The 22,860-nt window shown below is 43.6% G+C and overlaps 1 protein-coding gene across 2 annotated transcripts in view; it reads left to right on the forward strand.

Moving 5' to 3' along the window:
• Window positions 1–22,860, forward strand: part of ARHGAP32 (Rho GTPase activating protein 32) — a 243,552-nt gene that overhangs the window by 82,739 nt on the left and 137,953 nt on the right. For both annotated transcript variants that reach the window (XM_058856945.1, XM_058856944.1), the window contains exon 2: window positions 12,302–12,410. In XM_058856945.1, the coding sequence (XP_058712928.1) occupies window positions 12,303–12,410 (108 nt within the window). In that variant the 5' untranslated portion in view covers window position 12,302. The remainder of the gene's footprint in view (window positions 1–12,301; window positions 12,411–22,860) is intronic.

The raw sequence follows: 22,860 nt of genomic DNA on the forward strand, positions 1-22,860 counted from the left end.
TGTCTTCAGCTGCTGTATTTATTTATGTATTTATTTATTTTCTTGCTGCTGAGTCATTGCACAGCTCACCAGTCCTTTGTAAGCATTACTTGCTGGAGTCCTGACTCGGTTGTCCCTTTCTGCTTTCTTCCTGCATGCAGTGTACCAGCACTCCAACCAAGCTGCTCCCATGGTATCCCTCTGTGATCAGGGTGGGTGAGGCATATTCTAGTGGCAGGATTTGTCTCATGCTCAGGGACTTGTAATTCCTGTGATGTTCTCATTTTGAAATTGTTCATTTTCCTTGCACAGAGGCAGCTGGTGGATGCAGACACATTCTCCTGGAGTTGAGGGGAGAGGAAACCTTGTTTGCTTTTGCTTTTCCGTGCACTGCACTGCTGGCATCTGCTTAGGCAATTCAACACCTTACATATTTTTCATCCCCTATAATGTATTAGAGAGGGCCTTTGTTCTTTGAGTATCTTTTTCAGTCTTGACTAGGAATATACAGTTCACTGTTTCCCTTTCTTTATCCCTCCTTCCTTCTACCTTTAAAATTGAGTTGGTATTTCAGAGACCTTCTTGTCTGGCCTAAAATCAGAGGTTTCATAAGCCCACAGAGTTTTGAAGCAGCACAATTAAAATGTTTTGTTTTAGAAGGTTGCAATTTCTTCCAGTTTTAAAACCTCCTTGTTCTCAGTCAAAGATTGTTTCTGTAATTCTTACATTTTGTTGTTCATAGTTTGTTTTTAAAATTAAACCACAAATATGGTCTATAATTTTTCCCCGAAGTGTTTGTGTTTCAGATGCTTCCCCCTGCCCCAGTTAATTAGAAATAACAACAACCAACAAAACAATTCCTTTTTCCTGGTCTCTGGCATTCCCAAGGGATTAGGGTGGTGTTGCATGATGAGGCACTGAACCCCTGTCCATGTCCAGGGACTCACCTCAACTCCAGTGTTTGCAAAGCAAAGATGAATGTCCAGATTCTCGGTTAGTAGGAAGAGACACAGGTTGACAGCAGGGCAAGATCCTGAAGCTGGTTTAGCAACTGGATCTAGTGAGTGGCATCCTGTCTGTGGCAGTGGGTTGGAGTTACATGATCCTTAAGGTTCCCCCCAACCCAGACCTTCTGGGATTCTTTGATGTGCAAAAGCCCCTCTGGAGTTCACAGGGCAGGAGGTCTCTAGGGTGATGATCATCACCTCTCTGTGCAGCCACAGCTGGTGCAGGTGACCCAAAGTGCTGCTGAAGCTGCACCAAGATGTCCCCACCCTGGAGCTCTGATCTACCCCAACAGGAGCTCCTGGGGCCTGGCAGCTCTCCTGGCCCAGCACAATGCCGGCCCTGTGTGGAATGGGTTTATTTTTATGCTCCAAGGAAGTGTCTGTAGAGATAGGCAAGCCCCTCTGCTGGGCATCAGGTGGAGGTGGCATCTGGCAGGGCTGTGTCCCTGCTGGAGGTGCTGGCTCTGAGCTCTTTGGTGATGCTGCTCTCTGCAGCCCAGAGGTTCCCTGCTCAGTGATCCTGGGCAGTCTTTCTGTGCGTAGCTTGTTGCTCTCTCTTCTCTTTTTCTCTTCTTTGAAAGGAGTTCATAAAGTAATGAGTGAGGAGGAGGAGTTGCATAAACTCTCCATGCTCAGGCACAGGTTGGGAAAGGGCAGAGCTCCACTCCTGAGCCTTCTCTGAGAGGGGCTTCATGTATTCCTCAGTAGAGTGCCCTGATTGCCTGTGGGGGGCTGGCTCTTGTCTCTGCTCCATCAGGATACAACATTTCATGGCAAGGAGTGAGTGAGAGCAGGGTGTGATCCCCTGCACTGGAGGGTATTGTTCTCCCTGAGCCTCGATTCTTGTTACTCCAGGCCTTGATAAGGTGTTTGATATTTCCTTATGTGATGGACTGGGAAGCAAGTTATTTCCTACCTTACAGCCAGTCTTCCTCTTTTGAAACACTGGACAACTTACAGGAGCTGACAGTTACTTTGGTTTTTGGAAAATGGATGGAGATAACTCTCTTTACTCACCTCTTGTCTTGCATTGATGTTTTATGGTCTCCTGGCATATCCAAGTACAGCTTTTAGCATAACTGTTTATTATCAGAAGTCCAACACAGGTTACAGCTGGTGTTTCAGTGGTGTGCTCCTCTGAGCAGCTTTAGAGTTAAGGTTTGGGTTGATGATGTACCATCTCTCAGTCTCCCTTCCAAAAAGAAAAATACATCTAAATTGGACTGAGGGCTTGGCTAATTGTTTTCTGTGTTCATCTGTGAGGCAGCAGGAAACCAAGCTGCAGGGTTTCCATTGAGAGCAGCCATGTGTGCCAGCTTGGCTGCGTTTGTCCCACCCTGCCCGTGGGTGTTGAGGGGAAAAGGGACAGTAGTGGCTGCAGCTGGACCCTTGAGAGCCAGCCAGGCAAGGGAGAGTGAGGAGCTCTTTGCTGGTTATTTGGGGCTTTATTATTCCCTGAAAATGCTAATTAACAATTGTAATTTATTCCAAAAGCCAAAGTAAGTGTGTTTCTGGTTGTGAAAGACTTCATCAGTGCTGAATGTGTTGTCCCTGAAGGGAAATGTGCTCTGAGATGCTGCAAGAGGGTTTGACCGCTGTGCCCCTGCAGGTCTGCAGGTCTCAGGCACTGCTTCTCCTTGTCCCTCTTGTGTCTTCTGCAGTCCTCTGACTTCCATCTTCCCACTCCCTGCATTAGAAATGCCTGTGTAGAGGGGTGGCAGGGCAGGTTTGTCCCAGTGCTGTGTGAGCCCAGGGAATCATGAGTCCTTTGGATTCACGGCTCTGCTGTTGAGAATTAATTATGGTGTAGCTTTGCACATTCCCTGCCTATGTGACCCCCACCTGCTTGAATCTGTCCCTGATGATGACTTGCTGCAGTTGGAGGCCTCCATTTAATTCCATTTAGCTGGTCAGGAGCTATCCAATAGGGATAATAATAGTGAAATATTTAAGTAGTGGTTTCTAGATGGGGAAAGGACTGAGCAGCCTCCTATTTGCTTTTGATACCACTGAAGTGAAGTGATAATAGGAGGGTAGGAGGAGGACTGTTGTAAATATGATGCAAGGACCACCCATCATTTAACAGTATTTATTTAACTCAGAGTAACAGGAGCTACTCTTTATTTGCATATGCTTATCTTTTATTATTTGTTCAGCTATTCAGGTACTTGTGTCCCAGAGTTCATTTCCATTGATTTCCTTGTAAGAATTCACTAGCAAGTCTGCCAGGGGTAGGTTTTTTTCCCCTGATTTCAACCACAGAGTGCCCCATAACCACATGCATAGGCAGTTTGGATGTGTTGGATAGACAGGAGGTGTGGGATGGACAAAAAGTGTAGCTCTGGGTGGATGTCTGGCTCCATATAAATGTTTTAGTTGGAGAAAGGTTTCCTGGCTCAGCAGCTGTGTGACTGGGTGAGTTCTGAATGTTGTTTCATGTTATGAACAGTTGTCATTTAGCATCATGTGAAGCTGATTGTAACTGATGAGGTGATTGCTCTTGATCCTTCCATGTGCTGAAAACATGGTTTTACCAGGATGTGCTTCTCTGAGGGAAGACTAAGTTTGCTATGGCTTTGCATTTGCGTTTTGCATTGGCACTACAAACCCCAGATGAGCCCAGATGCATGTCTTTGGATTAGATTTAGGTCATTCACTACGATTTGGGGTCTCCTTTGATGTGTGCCACATTTGGATCAGCTGGGAGCAGGTGGGGTTTGTTCCTGCTTTGTGCGATGGTGAGGTTTGAAGGGTCCAGCAAGGGGTAGAACAGGCCTTGCTGGGCATTGAGAAGGGCTGGCTGGGAGAAGGCTTGGTCTTACCAAGACAGACAAAGAGAGATTGCAGAGGAAGTGCAGGGAACAGATTCTGACTGAGAACTTGGTGAGAAATCCCTGTTGGTGTCACTTGGGTGAGGACAGGCAGTGAGGGTGAGCCCTGCTGTGGGGTGTAGATAATTCCCACCAAAGCTGCTGGGACTGGGAAAGGCCCCAAGGCAGGACATCCCACTGCCCCAAAAAGAACCTTTGCTGATGTGCCCAGGTTCAGACTCCTTGGCAGAGCAGGAAGGTGGGAGCAGCATCTTTTCTCATCTCCCTTTTGTGTTCCAACTTTAGAGCTGCTTGTAGCTGTTTATTAATGGTAAATAAGAGGTTTGTGCCCTTTTCCCTAAAGGTATTTTTTTTTTAGTACTTTTATACTTGTTTGTGAGTCAAACAAAAGAAATCCAAGCTAGGGCTCAGTGATTCTGATTGTTGAGTGATTTCCTAATTCTTTTCTCTCATACTGGGCAAAGTGATGAGAGAAATGTATTACAGAGGAATTTTTTTTATTGACTGTCACTGTGTTCTTCTGAAAGAAAATGCCAAGCACCTACTAAAATAACATCTTTTATGTGTTGCCAAATAAAAGAGCAGGTTTGTGAAGTAATACGTATGCAAAAGCATGAGGATTCTATGATTATTTTTATGAAGTTATTTAATAACTAAGAACATGTCTCTGAGCTTGTAAAAGCTGAATATTTCAAGAACTTATTTTTTTCATAAAGTCCTTGAAGAAATGCCAGTTATGCAAGACCTGAATACAGATTCTTACAGCCCAGTTGCACAAATCTAAGTTCCATGTTCCAGTCCCTTCCAGAATGTGGAATGAGCATCTCTCTGTACTCACTTACGTACTTGGAGATGGATGTTACTGAGCTGAGACATAAAACACAACCAGGTGAGACAAGAGGCTGCCAAAACTATGGTGGATAGGTAGGAATAGGTGAGTCTATTGCTTTTTGCTGCTTTCAGATTTAGAGATTTACTGAAGGTGGTTTGGTGTTGATTTTACTGTGTACCTACAGAACTGTTCTTGGAGGAAAGGAAACCATCAGAGAGTTTGTTTTATAGTACAGTGCTGGCTTCTCCTCTTCCATCCTCCCTCCTTTCCTCGATGGGTGGGAAATGTTCAGTTGTTTGGTGCCTTGGAACCTGCCCAGTGGTGCCAAGGTCCTGCTGGGACAGCCCTGTGGTTGTGTGAGAGCATAGGCAGTGCCCTCAAGATCTGAAATCTTGAAATCTTGAAAATTTGAAAATCTGAAATCACAAAATCCTGGACTGGTTTGGGTGGGAAAAAACCTTAAAGCTCATCCAGTCCCATCCCTGGCGTGGGCAGGGGCACCTTCCACTCTGCCAGGTTGCTCCAAGCCCTGTCCAACCTCACCTTGGGCACTGCCCCATCCCTGTGGGGCAGCCACAGCTGCTCTGGGACATCTGTGCCAGTGTAAACCTCAAAGGAAAGAACTTCCAAATACCTAATCTAAATTTATCCTTTGTCAGTTTAAAGCCACGTTCCCTCCTTGGCTTGGGGGCTTTGCTTAAGCAGTGAGGGTTACGAGGAGTTGGGAGATGCTCAGAGTTTTGGGGACACCAAGAAGTCAATTGGGCATAAAAAGCTGATTCCCAAGGTGAGAAAGGCTGCCTGTGGTACCTGAAGATGGCTTTTTTTGCTAAAATGAGAACTGCCTTGCCCAGACTTGCCCTTTTGTCCACAGGTTTTAAATTCCAGGTAATCTGGTCTTGTTTGTGCAACTTTACTTTGAGAGCTCAGAAATTGTGGTTCAAACGTTCTTGCAAATTAATAAACAAGATGTCTGTTTGGAAGTCTGAAACCACAGTAAAGCCCTTGAGCAAAGATAATTGTCTGACTGTATTGGAGCTTATATTTAAGCATGTCCAGAGAGCTGGAGCAGGGCAGGAAACCAATATTAATTAATTAATCTCTGCAGTGCCATTGGAACTAGTCTGCCTCCCTCTGCAAAAGAACATACATGGTGGAAGGGTTGTCATGTCCACTCTGGAATTTTAAAAATTAATCAAGTGTTAGTGCTGATTGCAAAAAGATCTTTATTTAAAACTTCCTATATTTAATTTTTAAAAAGTTTTTTTTAACTTCATGTATTCTTCATCTAAGAAGAGAAGTTAATGCAAAAAAAAGAAACAACACTTTTTTCTCCCTTCCTTAGAGAAAGAGATTTCAGGCAGCTGAGAATCTCATTTAACAGGTGGAGATGCCCATCCAATGGGAAGTGATTATTTTCTTTAAAAAAATAGTTTGAAGGAATAGAAACCCCTGAACTAAAAGTTTGTGTGAGGTGGTTTGTGGTGACCAATTGCCTTCTGTTGCTGAACTACAGTAATTGGTGTTGGAGATCCCATTAGCCCTTCCACACCACCCTATTGCATTGGTGATCTCAGGCTCCTGGGGCATAGGTGTGCCATGATTTTGGAATCTGAATATTGAGAAAACCAGAACATTTGGTATTTAAGTATTTTAAAACTACCTTTGTGGCTGTAACTACCGTGGTTAATTTCTGAAAGCCATCACAACCAGTAAAATGGCATTAATGTTTGACTGTAACAGTGCTGATACCATGAACACCTCTATTCCCATACCTTAGAGATTCCCAGCCTCCTTTATTTGGGCACATGGATAGATCTGCCAGGGATGCCTGCATTCCATGAGAAGGGCACATGAACTAAAGAGCTGCCCAGCACAGTGAGCTTGTTTTAAGTTTTTAATTCTGCTGCCCACCGTTGCAGTTCTGAGAGCCTCACATATCTACATCCCCTAGAGTGAAACCCACTGAGCTCAGCTCAGAACCAGGTAATAAATAAATGCTTCATGAGTAGCCCTGGAGCACCCAGAGTGCAGAGAAATCTAGTTTGCTCTGTGCTGATATTTGAATGACATTTCATTCCAGTGACTTTTATATATTCTCTTAATGTAATATATTGTTAGTCTCCTGATTTTTCTTGTGCAGTGCCTTCCCAAATAATTGAATTTTGGCTCTCTGATGATGAACTTCCATCAAAAGTAGCAATTACAGCTTTCAACATTGTCCAATCAATCACAGCAAACCCACAGCAACCCTTTAGTTCTGCCAAGTTCTCACTCTGTGGCCAAGGATTAAACACAATCCATTTAGCATTTGTTTATTTATGAGATGGGCTTGGAGCTGCCCTTGCCAGGCTTTTGCAGCTTCGTGTTGTGTGATCCTGGAGTCAGACTTCAGAAATCTTGTTTTATATAATACAGATGGACATAGTGTCATCAGGGAGGTGTTGACAAAGCTGATTTGAAACATGAGAAATTAAATCCTCATCAGGTCAGTGTTGTCAGCCTGCAATTCCCATCTCTTCTTTCATTTTTCCTGGGGCTCGTGAGCTATCTCTGCTTTCCATATTGTATGATAATTTTAGTCCTTTCCACTGTATTAGTTTTAATTTCATGGACACAGAGTTTACTTGGAAAATTGGGCTGAGAGGGCTATGTGCATTTTGGTGTTTTCCCTATCTCCCTAATGTAATTTCCTAATTTTTGTGTGTGTGGTAAAGTCTGAGATCAGAAACGAAGATGTAGCAGGGTTTCTCACATGATTCCAGCTTCTTGCCCAGGTGTTTATAAACTTTGGGTCAAATCTGAGTTCTTTTTTAATATTTTTTCTTCCTTTCCTGGTGGCAATGGACAGCCCAGGGGATGTGAAGAGTTGGCTTAATTCTGCTGTCATGTATTGTAGGGTGACACCCATAGTGCTTTACATCTTAAGTGACTTACTTTAAACTCTCTGAAGCAGAGTTTTCAGGGCATTCCTCTGTTGATTCACTGCTGGATTACATTTCCAAACTGTGATTGAGAGTAATGGGATTAAAACTCTACTTGTTACATTAGGAAGGACAGGGATGCTCCACCCAGGCTAGGATGGGTTATTTTTGCCTTTTGTGCAAATTATTTTAGCGAAACAAACATGAGATTTAATCAGATAGTGTTTGAAGCTTCTTGGTTTTCAGTCTAGGTTGGTGTCAGCGCAGACCTTAATTAAATTGTAGCCTTTGAGGTAAAATTTATATCTTGGAAAACATCACTTTCTGTGGAGCTCTAAATCCTTTTGAATTGTTGGTTCCGTAGGGCAGAGCTGTGCTTTTCCATCAGGGGAGCAATCTCCAGGCACAACAGTGTGATAGAAATAATAAATAAACCAGTAAATCAGTTCTCATCAGCTCTCACCCCTCGGTTGGAGGTCAGGAAGAAAAGTCTCTGGTGGGGGAAGCAGCCAGGAGAAGTTGCAGTGCCTGATGTCCTCAAGGAGGAGAACAACTCCAAATCATATTTGGCATTTAATCTAAAGAATCCATTGCCTGTCCAAGTGGGATGGGCCAGGCAGCCAGTTAACTCTGACAGGAGCCTGGCATGGCTCTCACACCTCAGGAAGGAATTTGTCACTGTCCTGTGTCCAGCCATTAACTGGAGTGGCACCAAAGCCATGACAATTGTGTTCCTCCTCTGCTGTGGCTTTGGGGGTGTGCCAAAGAACCTGAATAGCAGGAACAGACACTCCTGTAGGAGTCCCACAATGTTTTAAGAGATATGTTCTTGTTTAACTTGAGGTGCTCTTTCCACAAACCCCCCTTTTGTGATTCTTTCTCTCTTACGCAAACAGTTGGATCTGTGGATGTGGGACTCTTTAAAAGCCATAGGGGAGGTTCTTGTCTAGTGAAAGGTGTATTTAAAATTTACAATATTATAAACAAGCAATAATTGTAGAGTTTAGGGACATCAAGCTGAATATTCACCTATTTAATACAAAGTTTACATTTACTTGAGATAAAGTTTACTTAATACAAATCACGCTGCAGATCTCCTGCAGGCATTTCTTGGCTTGTGACACAACATAGTGTGAGCAGGCAGGACTTACTGCTTGATAAGGCATCAGAGGGTTTTAATTACTGATATTTTATAAATTATGGGAGCAGCTAATTGGATTTGAGAAGGTGGAAAAAGACATGAGATGTTTTCTCAATGGTCTTGTGTCATGTACAAATATACAAGTCCTAACTAAATTAATCAACCCGACCTACAAGAGAACTTCAAAAGGTGGGTGTGAAAGTGGGCTGGGCCTTTTGTGAAATGTCCTGTAAACATTTGTTCCAGTACATTTGGTTCTCAATTTACAATGAAGAAGGGTTCATTCATCTGCAGAGAAATTGCTTAATGGCTTAAAATAGAACTTTTATTAATATAACAGTGTCACATTTCAGTGCTGCTGAGAGGTTGAGGAAGTGGCATTTTAAATAAAATTATATTTCTATTCTAATGGCCAGGATCAAATTTTTTAGTGACTTCTCACTCATTTACATCTGCCCCAAATATATATACCCAAATGGAGCCGTTATAGAGCAGGTCCTTTAGTTGGTTTGACCTTCAGTGTTTACAAGATCCATGTGTCAGTGTTTTGTGTAAGTGCTTCTGGTATTTGAGGTGTTTTCCTCTCCTGTGGAAAAGAATCCCTGGCAGAAACAAGACAATCTGTCTTGTTACAGCTTGACATGTGTGGTGAATCAGACATATGTATGTTGTGCTATTTATTTATTATATAAATTAAAAGAATGTTAAATATACATAATGCACATGCATATAAAAATATGTGAATGTGATTACACCTAGAGATAATAGTCCAAGCTTGTCTTGGGGTGAGGCCAGGGTTTTCCCTTTGCCCAGCTGGTAGGAAAGCTCCTTCCCCAGCTTGTTCTGAGGTTTTACATGCCTGGAGGAAAGGTTGTAAAAAGGAGAGTTCAGAAGCTGCTTTTCTTCCTACTCTCCCCCACTTCTCCCCATACTCCTCTTCCTGTTTCATTGCTGCAAGTTCACAAAGTTATTTTCCTTCATCCAGGCCACTGATGGACAGGAAAAAGCTGCCAGACTTAATCCATAAAGGACTACTATTACCTGCAGCATCTTCAGCCTTCCTTGCTCTCTGTCTCAGATGGCATGGAATTAAATAGTGGCTATTAAAAATTAATAAGGGTGCACAGATGGTTATCAAGCGCTGATAATTGTGACAGAGAGAAAATCTTCAGTATCGTTTCCCTTATTTCTGTGATGTTGTGACCAAATTTGAATTTCCCTCAGCAGCAGAATATTCCAAGTCTGGCAAAAGCTCAAAGAATTGACTGTTTTAAAGGCTCAATTTTGCATGTGGAGCTTTTCCAATTTGCAGTAAAAGTCCTGAACACCTTCACAGGAAGAAAAATGGGACTGCATTTTGGGATCTCAGTGGGAAGAGTTTGTGAAGAGTTTATCGTGGAAGTTTTATAGACATAGATTAAAGATATAATGTGAATAAATAGATTGGAGTGTGATAAAAAGACCTGCATGCTGTGACATCCATGTTGATCCAGTGTGAGGGAATAGACCCTGAACATGTGCCTGATTCCCAGGATTATTTGAAATAGGACATACTATCCTCTGCATTCACTCTCACCACTTCAGCCAACACATTTCAGAGGAGACATCTGGCAGGAATTGCCAGAGGAGCTGTGTAGGGAATCCAGTTGTTCTCCCGAATGCTGATAAAGCTGTAAATGCAGTCCTGTTGTTTTGAAGTCTTTAGACTGAGGAAGAACTTTGATAAGCTGTAATAAGAAGCACTTTGATAAGCAGCTTTAACTCCTGGAGAAGGTGGGTCTTGATCACATCACCCTTCCTTCCCTTCCATCACCTCAGGGAATTAAGACTGATGCTCTGTGAGATAATTTGTTTAGAATCTTTTTATTCAGCTGCAATATGGTCAAACCCCAACATCTAGAAATCCTCAGGAAAACTGTATTGAGCATTTTTCAAAATCATGACATTGATTAAAAAAGTTGAGGTTTCTTATTGATTGATTGATTGATTGATTGATTGATTGATTTCTAATATCCTGTTTCTGAGTTGCACAACTTTGTTTCCTGTGCTTTAAATTAAGGGGGAAACCTCTCCTGTGGTGGAGCTGGGGCTGTGAGGCCAGGTCTCCTCCTCTTGATGTGCAAAGGACAATTGAAGCAGCAAATTTTTTGTCTTTCAACCCCCAAATTATTTTAAACATCTGTTGCAAAGGTGAGGGACTCCTTTCTGAGCTACATTGCACATCTGTATTCTAAATCATGGTATTTTCATACAGACTTTTTTAATCTCACCCCAGCTTTCCCCAGGTAGGTGCACCTTTTCCCTCCTGAGGACAGTGGATGATGTTTTAGGGTGGGAATGACGCACAGACCCAGTGAGCAGCATTTCCCTGGGGCATTGTGACTTTCAGTTTTGAGGTTTATTTTTTCTGGGATAGGTTTTTTATTGGAGCAGAAATATGATAACAAAGCTGGGGATGAAATTATACAGGCTGTAATTCCTAACCTGGCCGTGCCATTAACTGCAATGTTAATTACTTCATCCTTAACCCTCTTGGAGACAACAAAGCAGAGTTAAATGATTTGGCCCTGTGTCAAGCAGTGTGTTGGGGTTTCAGAACTTCACATCTGAAGCAAAGGAGTTTTATTAAATGGCTTTCACCAGGCGTGTTTCAGTCAAGTGGTGCATAAATGAGTAGAGTTAGAAACCAGCCCTTTTTGCCCATACCTTTGCACTGCTGATTATCAAAAAGCTTATCCTAAATACATAAGTGGTGATCTATTAAGGGAATAACAGCCTTCCTGAATATTACGTTTAATGAAACTGGAATGGGTGATACTAGACTTTGAACAGGCCTTTGGTCCTTTCAAGTCTACGCTGTAATCTCTGCAAAAGCATATTTATACAAACAGAAAGTGAAAAAAAAATACATACCTACAGAATGCTGACATGTGGAGGGGCTGAGGAGCCTTTATGAATTCTTTCTCAGTTTTCATTTTGAGCCTCTGATCTCTATGCAGGCTTGGAATAGCGTTCACAGGGGATTTGGAAGACGGCTCCTTATCTGAAGAAAAGTTTCACTTGGTCACATCAGGCTGACTTGAGGTGCTCACTCTTCAGATAGAATCAGGAAAGGATGAGTGCTGATGGATCAGGCCTTGGGATGTGGAGTCAGACTCTTAAGATTTGGAAACTGTTACCCCATTTCAGGCAAAATCTCCTGAAAGGAGGAGGAATCAAATGTGTGTGTTTCTCCTTACAGTGTGTGTTTCTCTTGCTGTTTGTCTCCTATTTGCAATAGGAGACATTTTTCTGAAGTGGACTGAAAATCCCTCCTCTGCATTTTTCTGTGTTGCAAGACTTGCAAATTGTGCAGTGATTAAACAAAATTATCTACTGATTGGTTAGGAAGTGCAGATTTCCCTCCACCAGATTTACACTCTTGTCCTGCTTATATAATGAGGAAGTGGGAGAAACTCAGGACTGTGTGGGATTTCTGGATGTGTAAAATCATTTTATGTTGTCACTTAACTGAGCACTGTAACAGACTGGGTGTGAGATTACCTAGGAATTGTTACTGAATATCCAGCTTCTGTCCTCCTTTCCAGAATGATGAAGTCCTCTGTCCACGCAGAAGAAGATGACTTTGTTCCAGAGCTGCAGAGGAGCATCCACCCCAGAGAGAGGCCGGACTGGGAGGAGACACTCAGCGCCATGGTAAAACACCTGGGCTACATCTTCTCTTCCCATTATTTTCCATTCTATTCCATTTATACTCCCTGAGTTTCAGCTTTTTTAATGGATTGCACAGTACTTTGAACTAAAATGCTTCCTTTCCTCTGGCAGTATGTCAAGGAGAGGGAAGGAGCTTTCACAACTCTTCTGCCCCAAAGCAGGTCTCGTAACCAATTAAAAGGTCCATTATGTCATGACGATTTTCAGTCTGCATTAACCTCTTTTTCAGCAAGACTTCGGAGCATGAAGGGAACTTCTTGTAAAAACATGCTCTTTGAAGCATACAGCATTGTGAAGGAATGAGATTTTAGCAAAATGCTGGCTCAGTCTATATAAATAAAACCTCAGCCTGAGAACAAACCTGACATCAGAGGGACCAGAGCTGCAAAAAATCACATGCAAAGGTGCTGTTCTCATCTCAGAGAGGGCGCTCAGTTGGGCAGTGGGCCACAGACAACTAGATGACCTTAGTATACATGGGGATTTTTGCAGCCACAGCTTCTCTGGGCACCTTGTTCCAGGGCCTCACCACCCTCACAGGGAACAATTCCTTCCCAATATCCCATCTAACCCTGCCCTCAGCAGTGGGAAGCCATTCCCTGTGTCCTGTCACCCTCTGCCTGTATAAAGTCTCTCACCCACCTATTTATGAGCCCCTTTAGGCCCTGGAAGGGGCTCTGAGCTCTCCCTGGAGCCTTTTCTTCTCCAGGTGAACACACCCAGCTCTCTCAGCCTGTCAATTTTTGCGCTTTTCACTTTGTAATTTTTTTTCTTCCTCATGTGTGGCTGTTTTTGCCTTCTCTCCACCTTGGCCACAGTTGGGAGCACTGTCTGTTCCCATCAGTGTTGCTCAGGCAGCAGCACCTGCTCCCAGCTCAGAGCTTCCCACATCCTGGAGTCTGCTGGGAGTCATTGTGTGACACCTCACTGCTGTCTGTGACCTCCAGGTGTGTCTCAGAGCTGTCAGGCTGCAATTCAGTATCCTCACCTGTGACACAGGTTTCCTGGCATATTTCATTTTGTCTTGCTTTTTTCTCCTGGTTGATTTGCAATGAAGGGAATGTTCACCTGCTTGAGGCTGTTGTGCTCATGGACAGTGCTCAGTGTTTATTTTATCCTGCATCATGCTCCTCTCACTGCCCAATTAAATCACGTTTTGGAACATGTCCTCTTGCTTAGCTGTGTGCCAGCAATGCCAAAACTGACTGGTCCAGTGGAGAAGAGATTCAGAGTATGATAAACAGGGAAATTCCCAGCTGGGATTGCTGCACAGTGACTTGGTGTGATGGAGAATAATAAAGCTACTGAACCTGTATTTAGAGTGGCTGGATTTGTGCTCACAGTGTTGGTTGGATCTCAGGGTCCTCTGAATACAGTGTAAAGAGGGGGAAGAAAAACCTCTCCTGCTTGTGTTTACTGTGTTGAGCAAATCAAATTTCCACTTTCAACCTCTGCCTTACCTCCAGTCAGGAGCAATATTTACATGTAAATATTTGCAGAACCTTGTTCAGCACTGACACTTTCCTCTGTTTAACCAGCATATCTTCAGTACTCTGCTTTTTCCCTGATCATTTGAAGCCTGAGGTTTCTTCCCTCACTCTATTCTTTCACTTTGCATTCTTAGCAGCCTCTGTTTCAGCCTTGTCCCAGAGGTTACTCTTTCCATGGTGTGTGACTGTTTCAGAGTGTAGCAGTACATCTAACATTTGGTTAGTGGTCGTTGGAGATGCAGATTTTAGATTTTGTTGCTGCTTGAAGCCCCAGCCCCCAGGGAATGGAGGATTCGGGGCTGGAGAAGTTGTTCCCTCCACTGGTTCCCCTGGCTGCTGCTGGAGCCCTGACAGGCACCAGGCTTTGTCACCTCAGATGAATTTCACCTGGCAAAGGCTGAGACAAGGGGTACTGTGGAGAGCTGGGGGACTCCTGGAACTTGTCTCCTGAACTTTGCCTTGGTACATGCTTTTATTAAGAAAAGTCAATTTATGAATTTATATATATATATATATATATTTATATATAACATGAACAAGTTGTCCTACTATTCCTCCCCACTTTTATCCATAATATTTTTCAAAGGGCTTATTATTAATTGATATAAGTGCTTTGTTTCCAGAGCTTTTCTTAACAAGAAATAAACTGAAGGTATTTCTAAATGTGTGGAGGTTGAATGTCCTCCTATACTGTAAATATAAAGTTATAGAAATTCTTTATTTTTAATGTTTCTGTTGTTGCTAGTTCATTCTGGGCACCTGAGTACCTTCAGTCCTTTGTTTGATGCAACTTCTTTTGTCTTCTTTAGTTTATTATTTATGCTTTCATCTGCTTTTTAGCACTGTTTTGTGTTTGTGGTTTAGCAGGAGAACAAGTGATTCTGTGTTGGAGACCTGGTTTGTGTGTGGGGAATCCCAGGATTGTGAAATGGTTTGGGCTGGAAGAGACTTCAAAGCTCATCCTGTCCCACCCCTGCCATGGACAGGGACACCTTCCACTATCCCACGGTGCTCCAAGCCCTGTCCAGCCTGGCACTGGACACTTCCAGGGATGGGGCATCTTTTCCTCAGTATTTCTGGTGCAGTTCTGTGTTGTAGGTGAGGTCCAGTCTGAAGGAGAGGCAGCTCTGGCTGAACAGAGTTCCCAGGAGCTGGGTAATGAGGCAGCTGCCTGTGTGCTCCTCAAGCATTGCTATATTTTGTATTCCCCCCCGACTCATGCTCTGTATTTTTAGAATTTGGGTATATTAGGCACATTTTTTCTGTCTCAGCCCCCAATTCCCACTGTGCTGCACCTGCTGGGTAACCTTCACACATCTCGGGATTTCTGCCTCTGCTCCACTTCAGAAAATGCAGTTGATGATATTGACTTTCTTCATAGAACACTTCTGAGTTCTGAGGCTGCAAAGCCCTGTGAGCCAAGGAAAATTGAAGTTTATGGATTTTCTAACATTTCTCCAAGACAGTAATGTTATTTTAAAGGAAAGGGGTATCTTTTCCTTGTCAGGTCCTGGTGAGTGCTCTGAGTTACAAGAAATGAAGTTGTGAAAGAGCCTTTATATTATATTTCTCACATGAGCCTACAAAGCAACTGTCCCCAGCCTGCAATAACTTTAGCATAAATTGATACTTGTGCTTAATATTACATTTACCACATTACTGACCTGTTGAGTTACTCCCTTCCCCTCTTCATGAGTTCAGGGAGTTGCACTGTTTAAAAGCACTGAGCCAGTGGCTCTCCCCCCATCAGGCTGCTGTGCTTCCAGACTCTGTTCCTGATGCCTTTGTCTTCCACTTGTCTAAATTTTGTGGGGAAGCAGGATTAAAATGCTGAGAGAAATACAAAAATCTTCATTTATGCACCCATTGCAAATGTGCTGACACAGAAAGGTGCCACATGAAGCTGCATTTTCCTAATGCTGGAGATCAGGGGAATACACTCAGAAAAGGATGTGGAGCTGCTGGAGCCAGGCCAGAGGAGGCCACGGAGATCCTCCAAGAGCTGGAGCCCCTCTGCTCTGGAGCCAGGCTGGGAGAGCTGGGGGTGCTCACCTGGAGAGGAGAAGGATCCAGGGAGAGCTCAGAGCCCCTTGCAGGGCCTAAAGGGGCTCCAGGAGAGCTGGAGAGGGACTGGGGACAAGGGATGGAGGGACAGGACACAGGGAATGGCTCCCAGTGCCAGAGGGCAGGGCTGGATGGGATATTGGGCAGGAATTGTTCCCTGTGAGGGTGGGCAGGCCCTGGCACAGGGTGCCCAGAGCAGCTGGGGCTGCCCCTGGATCCCTGGAAGTGCCCAAGGCCAGGCTGGATGGGACTTGGAGCCACCTGGACTAGTGGAAGGTGTCTTTACCCATGGCAGGGGTAGGAGAAGATGAGATTTGAGGTCCCTTCCAACTCATGCCTTTCTGTGATTCTCGATGTACTTCTGAAAAAGTCACTTCTTTTGCAGTTTTTCAATTCCTTCAGCTTTGGAAGCCTTCAGAATATGAGTCTCTAAGCCCATGGAAGGTTTATTTTCCTGCTCGTGCACTTCTGGCTGGTATCTCACAGGGTCTGGGAGTTCTGTTGTTCATTACAGGGGTGACAGCTGGAGTCAGGTGTTACTCATGTAGAACAGGGTGCCTAGAAAAGGGGAACCTCTAAATTGCAGTTAGAAAACTCTGATGAATCAGTGGGTTTGACAAGTGCACAGGAAGGCAGCAGCTGCAGTTGGTACCCATCATCATTTCAGGCTTATGCTGATGGAATTTTCTTAGGAGAAATGCAAGCCTGTAAATGCTTTAGAAAGGCACAGGGTTAGAGCCTGTCCTATGAAGTCCCTGGAATAATCTTAGTTCTTAGGTCAGAGGGATTTTGAGATCTGTAGTATTTTCAGCATTTAATGCCAGATAGGGAAGGTACTGGCTTGTGAAGGTAATAAAGTCCTTTTAATGAGACCTCGATATATCACTGTTAAATCTGGGACATGAGCAAGGAGAAAACTATTTTTAAATGCAATTATAAATGTGTGCAGAGATGAGTGCATTGTAAGGGTTTAAAGAAAGATTTTTATGTCCTTAGTGTTTGTTTCTCATTCTTTGTACAGCATTTGGCCAGTTCTGCCCCAGGTCTTGAGTGGGGCTTCTGCAAGAATAGATGCCAAAAATAGAATACTAGGGGCTTCTTTTTTTTAATTAGCATTGCTTCATTGGTTGGTTTTTAATTCACAAAACATCGGGCCTGTTTCTGGTGCAGGCTAACATGAACACTTCCAGGAGCTGTGGAAAAATCTGAATAAAAAGGGAATGTGGTGACTCCATTTGCTTCTCCCTGTAGGCTGTAGTGATTTTCAAATAGTGGTTTACTGAAATGATCTAATTTTAGCTTCTGAGATATGTAGATATTATACTCTTAAAAATGTTAAAATTGATATTTTGGATTTTATTTCCCTGTGTCTCTTCATGCTTTGTATGTGTGTGAATCAACACCAGAATTTTACAGCTGAGGATGTGATTGGGAGCTCTGAAGTCACTGACAGGGTTTTGTCAGGCTGATCCTGTTCTCAGATGGGTTCCACATCGTGGAAGAAATTTCTTGGGGAAAAATGTGCTTTTGAACTTTGAGTGCCCAGCTGCAAGTTCTTTTTAAAAATCCAAAATTTTAAGCTCTCAAGTGCAAGGGGAAGTCTTAGGCGATATGAAACTGAAATTGTGGAGTTTTTCTGCTGTTTTTTGAAGGGCTTGGACAATTCAGTAGAAATGAACTTTAGAATTGTGGAATCTCCTGAGCTGGAAGGGACCCACAAGTCATTGAGTCCAACTCCTGACCCTGAACAGGAAGGCCAAGGACCCAGCAATCCCAGCCTGTGCTGAGGGTGTTCAAATTCACCATGAGCTCTGACAGCATCAGAGCCTGACTTGGATGGTTCTCCACCTAAGTGCTCCAGCATTTGGCTTCTGGCTCTAAGTCTGAGGGGTCACTGCTTTGAATGCTATGGAGAATTTTACCTGTAGATTTGGAGGTTGGTTTTGTGCTGCTGAAGGTCCTCCAGCTCTTGAGTTGCCTGAATTAGTGAGTGAGAACTGTGTTAATGTTGCAGGAGCTGCAGTTCACCTTCTGTGTCCGGCACTAGGCAGCATTTTCATGTGAATGGCTGCAGCTCAGGCTGGGGAATAGGGAATAACTGAGGTAAGGGTGGGATAGAAGTGGGAGTCCAGGAAATGTGGACAACACAGTCATTGATCTGATACAAATGTTTTGGGACAGGCCAGCACACCAGGCAGGCATCAGGTGCAATAATATTTTGGTCAAAGCAGTTCTGGTCTGGCATTGCACCAGTGACCTGTATTTCCTTTTCAATCCACATAACTTGTTTTTCCTTGTTACTGCTGCATGAATCTAGAATAATTTTCCCTCATTAAGCTTTTGGCAAGGGTTTCTATTGCTGTGTGAGGTTCTTTCTCTGCCTCTTGGTTAGAGGGGCCTTTTCATTCCACAGGCTGGCTCCCAGCACGGAGCTTGTCCCCAAGAATCTTTGGAAATTTGGGCAATCATTTAATTGGCACATTGGCTTCCATTTGGGTTTGCTAATTAAATGAGTTCAATTAATCCAGAGTGGATACTGTATTTTTGGCAGGAAGTATTAACTCCTAGCAATCAGTTTTCATAGGCAAGAGCAGCAATAGTTTCTGGTTACATTTACAGCCTTCCCAGTGTGTGCACTCTGGCACTTATTGTGGCGAGCCAGGACATCCAAACTGTGTTTGGTAAATGTCTGTTTGAAGGTCTGTTTCTATACAGCAAAATGAAAGAATGATTTAGAATTTGCTAACACTGGATCAGTGCAGTTTATTGTGCACCATTATCACCAATTTTAATGCATTCTGTTATTTCTTTCCTAATTCTGGCTCAGCCAGCAGCTGCTGTTGCTGGTGGTGTTAGGGATGCTGTTGTTGCTGCTTCAGGTTATTCCCTATCCTGAGCTCTGGAGTCAGGATTACACTGTCACAACCCTCCACCTCTTTCCATCCCACTCTGTTCCAAAGATAATCTCTTTCTATGCCTGTTTTGTTGTCAGATTACAGGAAATGCCACAGCTGTTTGAAATGTACTTATTTGGGAGATAAAACTTATAATTTATTTACTGTCAATCATTTTTCCCTAGTCCCAGCTGCTTAAAAATAAGGTGGAACATTTAGGAATGAAAAGAATTCTCTTATTAATAAGCGGTTCATTTTAACTGGCGCTTTTCTTTTTTTAGAAAAAAAAATCTGTGTCCATGTCTCCTTAGTTGCTGTAATGCAGGAAAAGATGGAACAGTTTTTGAAGGATATAAACAGTCAGCTTATCCATCCCCTTCCATTCCCCACCCCAATTTAAGCCCAAGAGACAAACAAATCATGTCAACGTTTGTCTTTCTAAAAGGTTGTAGGCATTAATGTTTTGGGGTTTTTTTTGCCATGATTCAGCCTCCTTAATTAGGAAATGCTGAATTATTCCCTGAAGATGTTGGTAATCATTAGCCTGAATTTTTTTGTTTAAATAATTCCCTACATTTCTGCCTTGCTGCACAGCATTGGTCACTGCTGTGTTGGTGTAAAGCTGCACAATGTTTGCTGGGATTTGATCAAATACCGTGGTTGCCAGGGCACAGATTATTCATCGAATCATGGAGTGGTTTGGGTTGGAAGGGACCTTAGAAGCACATCCAGTCTCACCCCTGCCATGGGCTGGGGCACCTTCCACTGTCCCAGGTCACTCCAAACCCTGTCCAGCCTGGCCTTGGGCACTCCCAGGGATCCAGGGGCAGCCCCAGCTGCTCTGGGCACCCTGTGCCAGGGCCTGCCCACCCTCACAGGGAACAATTCCTGCCCAATATCCCATCCATCCCTGCCCTCTGGCACTGGGAGCCATTCCCTGTGTCCTGTCCCTCCATCCCTTGTCCCCAGTCCCTCTCCAGCTCTCCTGGAGCCCCTTTAGGCCCTGGCAGGGGCTCTGAGCTCTCCCTGGAGCCTTCTCCTCTCCAGGTGAGCACCCCCAGCTCTCCCAGCCTGGCTCCAGAGCAGAGGGGCTCCAGCCCTCAGAGCATTCACCTTCCCAGCTCTTGCTGCATCAAGTGTCCTGTTCTGACCTCATCTGAGTGACACCAGGTCATTTCTAGAGAGCTGTGTTACCTCCTGTTTCAAGCACGTCACCTTTCCTGGTGGGCAGGCAGGAGTGAGGAGTCTTGCCCAGATTGTGGAGCTTGGTTTGTGATCCCAGGCCAAACTTTTCCCATCGCCTTGGACAGAGGCAGTGAAGTGATTCTTTTGTTGTGTTGGTCAGAATTTTATGGTATAAAGTGCATGCTACAGGCAGACACATTCCTCACATTGCTGTGTTGTCACAGGGCTTTATGCCAGGAGTGCAGTGGATCCCAGTTTTGTGCTCATGCCATTGGAAACAGCTCTTTTCTATAAACAAAAGCTGATCCCAGGTAGGCTTAACACACAGAAATATGAATTCCTGTTAATTTTACTGACTCAGATGCTGGGCTTGAACATTAGGCTGCTGTTTTTTCTAGCTTCCCCATCTTGCTGCTGTTGCACTGGGACAACTCCTGAGTTGCTAATCCAATTTTTACCTATAACATAATATCACACTGTTATTTGCATAATCACTGGCTGCAGCCAGGGGACTTAACAGAGTGGGATCTGCTTGTTTGAGCCTGAATCCATCTCTGTTGGATTTTATGTGATGAGAAATTGCTTTCTACCATAACAACCCAAAGCTCCAATTGTCCTTTTATATCTAAGCCATGATTAGGATCCCTTCCTCCCTCTGTGCCTCAAACAGTAGCTGGGATCTTTGGGGTCTTTTCTTTACCAACAAGAAACTGGAATCCAAAGTATTGTTCTTGTTGGATGTTCTAGTTTCTGTGGCTTTTCTCTATAATTTATTTTGTAGGCTGTACCAGAAGCAGGACTCTAACCCTGGCTAGCTTTCCCACGCATATTGTATGTGGGATTTTTGTTCTTAAAGAAAGTGCATTCCTGAGCCACTGGGCTGTTGTGTGAGGCTGTGTACTGTACCCTGCAGCTCCTGGGCCCAGGGCTTTGGGAATGGTAATCAGGCTTCACTGGAGGAATGTCAGATCCAAACTTAAGGCTGTCAGGGGGTTATCATGCTAATGCTGCCCCCAGTAGCTGACCATTCACTTGTGCTTGGTTGCATCCCTTTTAGCCCTAAAGCTATGGAATCTGTGAAGGAAAACACAAGTGTGAGATTGTGTTGCTGAAAATCACCAGCACCCCTTGGGTGCATTGGATTCACTGCAGAGAATTAGTGAAAATCCCTGTGTCTCTTTAAGGCTCACTTGGGAAATGTTACTGTGGTACAAAATCACAAATCCCTGTGTCTCTTTAAGGCTCACTTGGGAAATGTTACTGTGGTACAAAGTCACGCTGCTGTGCAAAGGTGAATTTTGGTCACAGTGACAGTGGCAGTGCCAAAGAGGTGCTCAGGGCTGCCAAGCTGCTTGTTCCATGTCTTGGATTCCACTTCAGTGGTTTTACATGGGAGCTGGAGAAGGTTTTAACCACACATCCATGAGCTGCAGATCTTTATTTAAAAACACAGTGGACAAACAGTTAAGAATTTATGCTTTGCTCGTTCCAGGCTGATCCTTTAAAATATGGTGAACAGATGCCCTGGCCTAACTCCTCTTTGATGCTGAGTCTCCAGAATGAGAGGCTTCCCTGAATTTGCCAGCTCATGGCAATACTTTGAGGTGTTGGGGTTTTGGTTTTTTTTTTTTTTCGCTTTTTCTTATTTCCTCCCCATCCCCTCCCCTTTTTAGTGGGGATGCTGAGAGTAGAAAAAACACATTCTATGTGGTCCTTTTAAAAAAAGAGAACTCTCTTTTATATGTGCCATGAAGTAAGTACTAGTTGGAGCAATTCGGAATTGGGAATGTGGAAAATCGAATTAAAAGTTTTAAACTCATAAAATGGTACACATTCAAATGTCTTTACTGAATGCAGATTTCCTAGACATGGGATTAAGAATGTGCATTGCCAGTGTTCAAAGTTTCCTTACTGTAAGCACTTGTCATTTTTTCACTCCTCTATCCCATTATCTCTGTTGCCATGAGACTTTAAAGGCATCTCTGGCTGGGTGAGTGTTTCTCTACATTTTACAGTCCCCAAACTGAGAGCAAAATTAAAAGGTCAGTACTACCTCTGATTACTTAACCCATCCTGACCCTGAGCTCTGCACCTAAAGCACCCCTCCAGCCAGAAAGGATATTTTCACTAAAGAAGGAGCTAAGTGATGACTTCAGTTAAAAAAAATATAAAATTTAAAAGGTTCCAGTGTTTCTCACTCTGGACAACATCCTGTACTGGGTGTTATTGAATGTGCCTGTGCTGCACTCTGCTGATGAGAACATGAACAGCACAGGATTGATCCTTAAAATCACAGAATCGCAGGATGGTTTGTGTTGGAAGGGATCTTAAAGCCCATCCAGTTCCACCCTGTGCCATGGACAGGGACACCTTCCACTATCCCAGGTTGCTCCAAGCCCCATCTATAGCCTGGCCTGGAACACTTCCAGGGATGAGGAGACCACAACCTCCCATGTCAGTTAAGAAATGCAGAATTGGAGGGGTATATTTAATGTTATTTTTAACATCTTTGGTAAAGTTGCTGTAAGCACATATTTTTGTTTAAGATGGCACTGTCAGACCTAAACCGGGTGTTGCTTCTTTATTTTAAATGTGTACAAATATCTTAAGCAGCTCTGAAAAATGTAGCTGCAGTGTGCTAACATGACAGAACCATGCTGTATGAAAATACTGAAGAAATTCATTTGGTTCCACTAAATGAATTCATGGAAAGTGGTAACATGAAGAACTTGGCAAATGTTTGCATTTCCATCATGTTGCCCCTGCACTTCTGACATTTTGGGGTGAATGTTGTCTCTT

This window comes from Poecile atricapillus, chromosome 25, assembly GCF_030490865.1.
Source record: "Poecile atricapillus isolate bPoeAtr1 chromosome 25, bPoeAtr1.hap1, whole genome shotgun sequence".
NCBI lineage: Eukaryota > Metazoa > Chordata > Aves > Passeriformes > Paridae > Poecile > Poecile atricapillus.